At 27.9% G+C, this 12,326-nt stretch overlaps 1 protein-coding gene across 1 annotated transcript; it reads right to left on the reverse strand.

The window, feature by feature from the left end:
- Positions 1-761: 761 nt before the first annotated feature.
- On the reverse strand, positions 762-12,306 carry ND-ASHI (NADH:ubiquinone oxidoreductase subunit ASHI). The gene is made up of 5 exons (XM_016061606.4): positions 12,049-12,306; positions 9,953-10,170; positions 6,925-6,992; positions 2,092-2,182; positions 762-902 (listed from the first exon to the last, which is right to left on the reverse strand). Exons 1-5 carry the CDS (start codon positions 12,152-12,154, stop codon positions 840-842), a joined length of 546 nt encoding a protein of 181 aa, XP_015917092.3. The 5' UTR covers positions 12,155-12,306; the 3' UTR covers positions 762-839.
- Between the last annotated feature and the right edge of the window lie 20 nt (positions 12,307-12,326).

The following is a 12,326-nucleotide window of genomic DNA, read 5'->3' on the forward strand; positions in this document are numbered from 1 at the left end:
ACCGTGGTGGCTCAGGGGTAGAGCATTCACCTTCTAATATATATCGACAAAAAGAATCGAATTGTTGGGAATCAAACACAGTTCAATGAGGTAAACGGTGTTCAATTCCCAGCAATAGCCATTAGAGTTGAATTCTGCACATAGAGCGTAATGACCACTGTGCTGATGTAAGACATCCTCAGTGGTAGATGAATCATGGGTTAGTGTCCCCTTGACATCAGGATAACCATTGGAGATTTTCATGGTTTTCCTCTCCACATAATGTAAATGCGGGGTTAGTTCTATCATAGAGTCCTCCACAAAGGCAAATTTCTCCCAATACTTGATCTAGGAGTTCCCTTGTCTTCAGGATTGGGATCAAAATTACAAGGCTATAGAGTTGAACATTAATAGTTGTAAATCCAAAAATTGGGTTCGCCGTTTATGAAATAAAAACAATAGTCACTCTTGTCAAAGCAAGTAAAACTAATCATTTTTCTAATCATTAAATAGCAATTTTTGCTAGAAAATTACATTTTTTACTCATAATTTTTTTTAAAAAAAAGGTTAAAAGTCGAAATTTATTGTTTGAAATTTTTAATTGAAAGACTAATTTAAAACAGGTTTTAATTTAACTGAGTTTGATCACTGAGACTAAATGAAAATATTTTTTACTAAACATTCCACTTTTATCTGATTTTGGAATTGAATCATTAGGTAGCAGATTTATTTTCATTTAAATGGTGAGATAAAGTGGCTTCACTCATAATGACAAAGAGATATTCATATTATTCAGTTTTAATGAAATACAAATTAAAGCATTAAACATTTATCTACAATAATTTCACTCTTAGAATAATTCACTCTTCTGCAGGTTCAAAGCTGTAATGAACTTGACCGCTGTGTGGATATTGTTTATTGACCTGTAAAAATAAAAAACTAATTAATAATGCACAAAAATATATGTAACAAAAAATATGACCTAATTTAGGGCTGTAACTTTAAATGATAACTCAAACAAAGTTTATAGCGTAAAACTGCAATATGAGCATCGACACAGTGCCAGACACAGGACATCTTTGAAATATTGGGGGCAATGATGCTTCCAGAAAAACCACTTATTGCAAAGCTACTCGAATGCCTGTTGAGTTAATTAGAGATCAAAAAATTTAACTCCATATGATCACTAAAATAAAACTGATGACTGCTTAAATAAAGAAGAGCATCAGAATGATAACATTCTAAAATTATCCTATCTATCAATTTCTCATAGGAACAATATTAAAATAATTTCAAAAATAAATAAGTACGCAATTAAATATAATTATTTGACAAATTATAAATTTGGACAAATATGCAACATTCAGCCCATTATATTAAAAAAAAAAAAAATAGTTGATAAGTTATTTCTGTATCTGTGAAATTTTAAAATTTCTAGAATGCTGTTTCATGATTTTTATTTAAACTGAAAAAAAAATCACAGGTTAGGGAAAATGCTTTATTTAACTATATTTAATGTAAAATTTTCATGGAATTTTATTCTGAAACTTTAGAAAATTGAACCAACTGCAAATAAGATCAAAATGAATATGCTTTAGTTAGGAAACATTGAAAATTTGACTAATTTAACTAAACTAATTTAACTAACTAATTTAATCAGATAATAAATTTTAAAAATTGTAAAAGGTGTTTATAAATGGAAAAGAAAAGTTAAAAGATGAAAAAAACAATGGGCTAAGACGCAACAGTATAGAACATAAAAATAAGCAAACTTAAATGAAATTAGTCATAAAATAAAATTTGTATTATTTTAAAACTCTTACATAGCCTAAAAGAAAAATTAAAGAATCAACACCAACTATTTGATATCTTTACATACGTAATGAAGCACTAAAAACAAACATATTGAAAACAAAACCTTTTCAGTCAAAAAGTATCTGTAACAATTTGACTTTATGTTATTTTATTATGCCTGTGTCTGTTACATACATTTTTTCAACTGTGCATGTAACAATTTTACTTATTGAAATTTAAGACACTATTTTTGAATAATTCTGATTTTGATTTTTCAAGCCACAACTTGTAATGTTTTAAAAAACAACAATTTCTTACAATGTGTTGGTCTAAAGGATGTGTGATGTCCCAGTAGCCAATAGTCATCCACAAAGTCACACCAGTTGCTAAATAAATAAACTGTCTCCACCTATATCAAATAGACCACATTTATATCAATCAAATAGTAAGATAGCAAAAAAACTATAAATATTTTATGTAAATTTTCTCATTAACATAATTGAAGAACTTAATGGAATGACATGTTTAAACCCGAGTTTTCAATTAGAAAAAGGGTTATATTGAAACCAGGATGAGACGGAACACACATAAAAAAAAGTTTTAACATAATTTGCAGGCAATACAAATAATTTAAAAGCCATCTTCATGAATGTGCTAAGTTAGAAAACTATTGTACCAAATTAAGACAATCAATTGCAAAATTAGCTTTGATTAACTTTACATTTCTATTTTGAAACTAGAATTATGAAATGTCATTACCTTTTAACCATTTCTAGAAATATTTGTCAATAAAGAGAAAAACAGCTACTTAGCATGCAATTTTTTTAAATTTGTTAAAAGAAATGAAGTGCATTTGTTTTATTAATAATCAATTAATTATATGTAAGCCAATATACATTTTCAATTGATTTTAATCCACTGACGGTTCTACACGTAAAAAGTCGTATTAAAACCTGCAGTCTTCTCTGCATAGCAACAGCGATTTTTCCATATTATTAGATAGGGAAATAGTATATTGGGGAGAAATATTTTTCCAGTTTTGCCCATTTGCTAAATCGACAGAGGTGTAATGAAAACAAGTAAAAATAATTACTCTAATAAAAATATTTAGAATTATTTTTCAGTAAAAGGGAAGAAAAGTTAAAAAGGTTACAAAAAAACAAAAATAAAGTAACCTAACTAACAAAACTTTAGATGATTTATAAGCTGTTGAACAAAAATTATCCAAGATAATTCTAGATTCCTCCAACCCTCCCCACGAAGTTGTGAATTGCTTTCCATAAATAATTTTGTTTGCACTGCAACACTGTTAAGTACATTTTATTACAGCAATTTGAGTCTAATGGAATAACATGTTTTACACTAAGTTCTTTAATTAGAGGCATAGTTAACCTAGATTGATCACAACAATTATAGCTTAGTGGAAAAACATTCTCTGTTAAGCTACTCTTCTAGAGTTAGGTTTAGTATATGAATAGTTTTATCACAGCAGAAATAATCACCCTGAAAAAATAAAGTATTGGTTTTTAGAAGCTGGTGCTGTGTCTATTTTCAGAGGGATGGGATTTCGAAGTTATTTCGCCAGAAATTTAAGTTAAAAATTGAATTATTAAATGTTTTAAACACAATTTACTGAATAGTTATACATAAAATCTTTGTGAAATATAAATATTGCGATTAATGAATGATTAGTTGTTTAAGATTTTGCTCAAAAGCATGTTTAATCTTAAACTAAAATTACAGGAATGAAACATTAGTAGTAAAAAAAATGGAGGCTTTATTTTATATTTGAAAATAAACTTCTCTTCTCTAGTTAAAATAAAAAACCAATTCTTAATGAAGTTTTAAAAAAAAGAATTCTTCAATTTTATATAATTTTTAAATATGTATTATTTATGCTCATACATAATTTTTGTGTATAGAATGAAATGTTAACATATTGTTTTTCTTCATCTCGAACATAGAAAACTAAACATATTTTTCTAGCATATTGTGCGGAAATGGATCAACTTAGACAAACAGAAGTATTACAAGATATTTCACTCATTGTATACTTCATTATTAAAAACAAGATATATAAATTAATTGTTTATAAAATATGTATGCTTGTGTAATACTTGAAAGAAAATAGAGTTTTAAAATTTCGTTTAAGATTTCTTACTTTTATAACAAATTTAAGTTGACAAATATAAATACAACAAAAAATAAGGTGAAAGAAAACTAAATTGAAAACAAAATTAATATACTATTTCAAACTTTTATTCCAGAACTTATAGAAAATGTTAAAAAAAGAATAAATCAAAATCTTACCTAGACAGGTATGAAATAAACAATAAAAAGTTGCAATAAATTCTTATTAAAATATCTAAGTTGGTACAAAAATGTTTAAAGTCTAATTCTTGGCAATAGTAAAATTAAATTTGATCTAGGTAACAGTTCCCAACTTTTCCGGCTATGAACCCTAAATCAGTGTTCCCCAACCCCCGGTCCGTGGATCAAATGGTACCGGGCCGCCCATTTCATTGAAACTGAATTTATACCCCAAATTAAAAATATCTGTGTTCCATTAAAATTTTATTTATTTAACAAAAAGGGGCCCCCGAAGGTAGTGCCATAAATTTTTGTAATGTATCATTGTCTCCGATTACCCCCAGATGGAACCATCTCATTGCAAAGAAACAAGCTTAGGGTTCTCATTGATTTAACGTTCTAGTAAGTTAAAATGCTAAATCACTTTATATTTATTTTTTGGTGTAACAGTATTTTGTTTTGAAGGCATGTTTAAATACAATTAAATTAAAATTAATATATGTAATTAAAACATAATATGTAATTAAAAATTATCTAAAATATAAACAATCAACGTCGTCGCCCCCCTCTCCTGGGGGCCGTGGTAAAATTATCGAACGTTGACAGGTCTGCGGTGATAAAAAGGTTGGGGAACACTGCCCTAAATGATCAATCTTCATTTGGCGGTATCCTGATACTATATATATATCACCAAATAATATATATAAGCAAATAAACTACTAATTATTTTGAGAACATTGACTGTAGTGTATATGCATATAATGAAAAGAAATAAGATAATCTGAATTATGGTTTTCAAAACAAAACTGCTATTAACCTTGAGAATAGCAGTTAAAGAAAATATTTTTTTGTTCTTGATTTTTTATTTTGTTTTGAATTGAAAAGTTCAACGACAAATACATTTGGAATTTGTTAAAAATGGATCTTCTTTATTTTATTTATTTAACATTTCACTGTTTAAAAAACACTTTTTTTTAAATATTGGTTTTACTTTTTTAGTGGTATTTTACAAAAATAATTTCCTATAGACAACTGAAACATCAAATAAATTATGTATTATTGATGGAATATAAGAATTATAATTATTACTGGTTAAAAAAGTCCTAAATCTCAGAACCCAAGGTTCCGCAAAACCAATTTCTGGAACCGTTGATTTTACTAAACAAGAATTCACAATAAAAACTGTTGTGTTCAATCTCAGTTGTAGAAAAAGAATAAACAAATGTACACATTTCATCAACTTACTAGAAAGTAACTCCAAAGAATAAATTTAACATTTTTAAAAAATCCAGGTTACTTATGAACAATATTGACACTGTTTAGTAACATGGGACAGGGAGTTAATAAAAGAAGTTTACATTTTAGCATATTTTATTTATTCCTTTAACCTAACAACATGAGTTAGATTCTTTAAATTCACTGTAAAAGCGTTAATATTTACAATCAAAGATATGAATTCAGTCAATAGAATATATAATGTAATAGATATAGTAGTAATGTCTTTTGCAGCATGCAGAAAATTCCAAGAAAAAAGTTATTAATTCAGTTAGCTTGGAAATCTCCTACTGAAAGAAAACATATTCCCTGCTCTGTTGCAGTAGGAAAATCCCCTCCTGAACTGAACTTCCCCACTTTATTATTTAGATTGCATGTTTAAGAGTAGTATATATGTGTAAAAAGATTAAACAGTTTATGAACCCACATTGAAGTATCTGAATAAAAGCTCATCTGTGTATAAGTCAAAGAGTAAGCTTGTTATTTGGAAATTCACCCAAAATTAAACTTATATAAAAGAAGATGTAAAAAAAAAAGCTATTACGTTGGAAATAAAAATGTACACTCTCTCTACTCTGCAGGAATTTCAGATCAGCAACCCCGATTGGCATCATATTCTCAGCCCAACCTATTTTGTTTCCTCCTCCTCCAGGCTTTTCACTTACTATTAAGGATCGACATCAGCAGCTATTCAACTTGACAAAAAATTCAAGTAAAACATTAAAAAATACCGAAGAAAATATGTTGGGTGTAAAAAACTTGTTATGCTTGTAGTGCCTTGCAATTGAAAAATTAATGCAAGTTTTTCACGATTAATTCCGGGAATAGTGGCTTGACAACTTTTCTCATTCTATTACTAATGCTATAAACGCTAAAATAGAATTTAAAAAAACTGATAAAATAAAATTTATTTCTGATTTATTTATTTATTTGCGTAACTTACCATACAAAAATGCCACATATATAAAAATCTCAATTTAGAATTTTTTGTCACTTACGTTGATTTTTCAATTTCACAGCAGAGTAAGATACTCATTCTCAGCTTATAAAACTGAATTATTAAAAGATAAATGTAGTCTTTCTTTAATTTTTATATTTAGGAATTCCATTTTCAAATATCCTTTTCTGTATTCTCATGCTTTGTATGTACGTTTTGCGATATTAACTGGTTATTGCTAATGCTCGACAAAAGGAGAAGTGTTTCTGTTGGCGATGACCTCCTAGAAATTTTCACTGTTGATGGATCTGATTATAACTTCAGCTCTCGAAAATTTTTCAGCTTATATTTGAAAATATACAATATCATCTTCCACAAGTATCACTGTTATTTAGGTCTAACATAACATTAAATTAGAGCATAAAAGTTGGGTACCAGTCATATTAAGTCACATTTTTAATTAAATTGTGAATATTTTTCTTATGCCTTTATAAAATTTTTAAATTCAATTTAAAAGGATCACATCAAATAAAGTTTCACTAACTACATACAACAAATAAAAAGTACAAAAACATATATTCATTGCATTATATAACTGGGGTATATAAACAACATAAACTTATACTCACAAAGGTGTTTTGAATTTCTTATCAAAATTTATTTTATCCTCGACACACAGATCAAAATCAGGATGCATCTGTTAAAAAAAATTTTAGATCAATTTAAAAACAATTCATTAATAGCAAAAAATAAAAAATAAATAACAATTCATTCCATAAAAAAAAAGTTTTAAACTTCTGCTTAATCTCTAAAAAGCTAATAGAAATTCAAAAATTTATGTGCAAAAAACCTTTTTTAAAGAGTTGAAAAATATCTGCATTTAAACAAGAAAAAAGTGTTCAGAGGAAATATCCATCCACAGAATGTAATCAACGTTTTAATAAAAATATTGATGCAAAATTTTATTTCCTTTACATAAATTGTGTAAATATGAATCTCAATGTTTGGTTTTAAAAATGTATTCATACGAATCTCGATGCTTGATCTTAACATCCCGTACAACACACTGGAATGTTTGATCTTAAAATTGCATGAATATAAATATTAATGTTCGATTTTAAAATCGCATGAATACAAATATCAATGCTTCAATTTAAAATCGTGCGAAAACGAATATTGGTGTATAATTTATAAGTCACTTTAACACGGAACATAAAAGCGGTTTTCAAATTGTGATGGTCAAAATGCGATATTTGATATAAAATCATGAAAAAATGAAAAATGATGCGCTAATCTTAAAAACCATGTGAATGACATTTTAAATAAAAGTTGCCTTGGTATGAAAAAGTGTAAAAACGAAAAAAAATTTCTCGGTAATTTGAAAAAGACAAACCTTCTTTAAAGAAGTGGATTATTTCCTTTTTAGTAATAATTTTTTTTCCCCACACAAGAGGTTCGTGCGTTCCTGCATGTTATACAGGTCTGCCTCTTGTATATTGTTTCTACAACTAATATTAGTTTACCACCTGTGAAAAAATGAGGCAGAAATGAGATTTTTTCCAGGCATGACTGTCAAAATACCATTTCGTGAGTTTTGCATTGCTGAGCTAGTGGGGGTGCAATGCAAGTCGTTTTAACTTTCAAGTTTTGAATATTTATTCAACTGGATTTTTCTCAATAGGAAATTTGTAATTTCTACAAGACATCAGGATTCTTCAATCGGCAAAATTTTATTTTTAAATATATAAATTTGCTAGGAAAAAAAAACTAATTCTTAGAGTTTATATTAAAAAACTTAACAAACAATATCTCATTAAAACTTTTTAGAATCTTAAAGATCATTCTCCCCCCAGTCTACCTTAATTACACCAATCTGATTTTCAATATTTTTAATACATATTTAGCATGAACATTAATTTCAATTGAAAAATTACAATAAAAAAAGCCAATGCACAGTGCCAAACTTTTTCTATTAAAAATTAAAGTTTGTTAACATAATATTTTATTTAACACTGAATCCTTCAGGTATCCGCATATTTAAAAAAAAAAAAAAAAAAAAAAAATGGATGGGACTAACTTTTTTTTCTGGTGCTTAAATCCAATAATTCTGCTAGACATTGGAAATTACAGGTCTTTAAGACTCAAGACCTTTCAACTTCCTCATCCATCTATTATTATTCATATTTTATCTATTGATAAACAAAACAAGGAATTTTAAATCAGGAACAGTAATATTTGAACTATCTAGGCTTTTAATTAGAACTGGTCAAAAGCCTGATCAAGGAAAAGCAACAATGCAATTTAATACTTAGAATTATTCGAATTTTATTCTTCAGCTATTAACAACAAGGGGAAATAAATATTTTTACATATATTTAAAATCTAGTTCTACTTCTCACATAAATCTGTTGATGTACATGTCAAAGACATGTATGTAGAAGAATTACATACTACAAAAAATTCATCATAACTTATTTTTCACTTCACCTCAATGATTTTTTGTTTATTTGACAATGTATAGCAAGTAAGCGAAATCAATGAATTTAGACTTTTCTCTTTACACACAGCAACAATTTTATTAATTTGATATGTACTCCACAATCCTTATCCCATAGAACTCACAGAATATGCATCATAAAGTAGAAATTCCCATATATAATGGAATTGTCAGAATTTAGGCAAATCAGGAAAATAAATTTTTTTGGACAATAGGTCCTTAAGGTAAACAAACATTAAAACATGCCTTCTTAAAAAGATAACAAATCAACAATAATTACCATATCAAGGATGATAATTAATGACATTAAAATATATATATATATATACAAAAATAAAAGTGATCAGACAATAATTTCAACATCATTTACATAATTTAGTTTTAGTTAGTAGTTTTTAGTTTATTTTTTTCCTAGTTAAGGGAACAATTAGCAGCACAGATAATAAGATAACAATAACACTAAAAAATGAGTTTCAAATTTTAAAAGTAAATTGGTTTGATTTAATAATAAAAAAATATAAAGTAAGGAATGGAATTGAGTACATTTTTAATGAAAACATCAATTGTTTAAAGCAAAACAAAGCTTGCTTGTGTGTGTTCTTTTCAAACACTATTAATATTGAGCTTCATTAATATTCATAGTTTATTCTCCTCTAAGTTTGTTTTTCTTTAACTGCTTTTGTTTTCTCCTTTTCTCAAGGACTCTTTTAATGAGCTTATTCAGGCAAACCAAAATGTTTAGCTATTCTACAAATCAACAAGAATTTTTTTTTACCAATACTTTATTTAACAAATCACCAACAATATATATATATATAATTAATGAAAAAAGTTAAGTTTATTTTGATTATTAAAAAGTGTCCAGAAAATCATGTATTCTGTAAGGCATTTGGCATACAGGCATTTGGATGTGGGACTTCTCAAGTTTTAATCACTAAATAAAGACAGGGGTTTTTTAGAACACTAATTGCTAATAATTTATATGCTAATAATTTAAACAGCTACTATAATAAATATACAGATTTTCAATAAATTCAGATTTTTACATTTAGATTATTATTTTTAACAGTTACAATAAAAACTATGCAATTATTTCAGCCAATTAAATGAAAATAGAAACAATATGAATTGCGATGAAATAAAATTAAAACATGGCTTACTGGTTCACAGTAATTTCTCTTCAGGGATTCCCAATCATAAGGCTCATGAGGATTCCTATTTTCCATATGTACCATTTTAAACTTTGGATAATCACCAAAACCTTCTTCTTCAGGATATGGTTCATAATCCTCGGGTAGCATATAATACTTCTTAGCTGCAGCAATTCTTTCTTCTTTGGTTCGAGGATATGGACCTGGTTTCCAGTCTTTGTTCCATGCTAGAATAAAATTTTAAGATAATAAGAATTCCTAAAAATAATTAATATCACTTGTACCTGATATTAAAGCAAAAGAGATACAATATTCAAATAGTTACAGAAAAGAGTTCTTGATTAAAAGAAAAAGAAATAAACAGCTCAAAGTTTTATTATAGGTAATTATTGGTTATGCTAGAGACTGCTTTAACAAGATATCAGCAACGAAAACATTGGTCCCAATAACCGATAAGAACGAATAAGGGGTGACTGTATTCCGGGTTTTTTGTATCATTCTTCTGGGTCAAAAAACTAGAAACAGGGCATTGATTTTTCCACAAAAATCGCAAGTATGGCATCGTATTTCAAGACCATTGGTTTGCAAGCTTCCGGGAATCAAAAACTTGTTATCTGGTGAAATTTTGAATGTTTTCCTATTCCTATATCCTGCTAACGAGACATTTACGTGGACATGATTTTCCTACAATTAGATTCATTTCGTTGGGCTAATTTTAGCCAATTTGAATATTTGGAACTGCGTCGGAATCTGCCAATATCTCGATGCTTATTCACGCAATTTTAAATCTTCTTACATCACTTTCAAAACTCAAAGTGCCCTTTTCTGTGAGGAAGCATCCAGCCTTTCTTTTTTTTTATATCCCTATAGAGAACTTTGGTTAACCCCCTGATTTTTGTAAAATTTAGGGATTTGGAAAGTCAACTTACCTGGAATGTAACTTATACACTATACATTTATGGTAATTCATATTATTTTTACAAAGGCTAATTCTTTCACTACCCAAATAAAATTTATGATCATTCAAAATAATACTGTATTCAAAAATTATCAAAATGAATAATATTTAGGAAATTATTTTCTTCTATATGCTATATCATCTATAAAGATTAAATAATCTATATACCATATTGTTGTTTGATATTATCGTTTTTATCAATTATAGACAGCAAGAATGACTGTATTTGATAAGTATTGTAATCATAAATGATTGCGATACTGTCCAACTTTATACACATGAGTATGATCAATAGGTAGTGACCTTTCAAAACTAGAATCTGGAATTTTTTTGTGTTGGCGAACTTGCTTAATGGTTCCTATAAATGATAAATACTATAACATGTAAAAGCATAAGCCACCAGCTTCTCCAATCTTTAGGTAAACAAGTATCCCATAGGTTCACATTTTCTTTTTTACTTAAATTTACATAGTGACTGTTGCAGTTAGCCTTGTAGCTCAAGTTGTAGTTGATCTTAGAATTGGGTGTGTGAATGTGGGATGTTTTCTAATCAGCACGTTCCCACCAACAAATATCCTCAAGTAAAACTGCCCAGTTCTTAGCTGTGAAATAAATTTAAAAATAATACAAAATGGTATAGCGACTATGATTTTAACCTTTTGAGTTTACTCCATTCTTTAATGACTTCTCGCAGCTTCTCAGGTGCTTAGTGAGTTTTGTCCTGTTATTCCCAAAACTTGACAATTTAGGTGGATACTGATAGGAAATGTTCCCAACCTTATATTTGAATACCGCTCTACTACTATATTTTCAATTAGTGGTTCAGCGGTTTAAGAGACATGGCAGCTCTGAGTTAGCCAATGACCGTTAATTATAATAAAAAAATAGTATGTGAGACAATTATTATTGTTAGTTAAGAGCAAGTGATCCCGAAGTTTTTTTAAACCATTTGTAAATACTCAATACTACAGCAACAAATCTAATGAAATTTAGGATAACCTTTAATTTATCATACGGGTGTGCAATTATATCTAATCAATGAGAAACTTTTCTCGATAAAATTATAAATTTCTTAAAAACCACTATTCATATACACTAGTCATTTTTAATCATTCTGAAACTTTACTAAACCAATAATTTTACTTACTCGTAACACTACTCATAGATCGAGTTATGTTTCCATAATTAGCGAAAAATTTCTTTAAATCTCTATTTTTGTAGAGAATTTTAGCAAACTGTGATGTACGAAGCATCTTCTAATGTAAAATCTCAGATGTTAATAACAAAACAATAACATTAGAGGACATTAAGTCGGACTTTTTATTGGTATTACAAGCACGCTTTCCCCGAGACTTTAAATATTTCGTTCATAAATATCCTCAAAGATCCAATCTTATCGTGTCTCTCTCTTCTCATAGAGTTTAT

The sequence above is a fragment of the Parasteatoda tepidariorum genome, chromosome 8 (genome assembly GCF_982258835.1).
Source record: "Parasteatoda tepidariorum strain Cologne lab strain chromosome 8, Ptep-v5.0, whole genome shotgun sequence".
Taxonomy (NCBI): Eukaryota; Metazoa; Arthropoda; class Arachnida; order Araneae; family Theridiidae; genus Parasteatoda; species Parasteatoda tepidariorum.

Bases quoted from the DNA above. Each gene is read 5' to 3' on its own strand.
- ND-ASHI (XM_016061606.4), bottom strand. From the start codon at position 12,154: ATGCTTCGTACATCACAGTTTGCTAAAATTCTCTACAAAAATAGAGAT. The intron at 6,993-9,952 runs GTAAGCCATGTT...TTTTTTTAACAG, and splicing joins AGAGAAATTACTGTGAACCA to ATGCATCCTGATTTTGATCT. The intron at 2,183-6,924 runs GTGAGTATAAGT...TATTTGATATAG, and splicing joins AAGAAATTCAAAACACCTTT to GTGGAGACAGTTTATTTATT.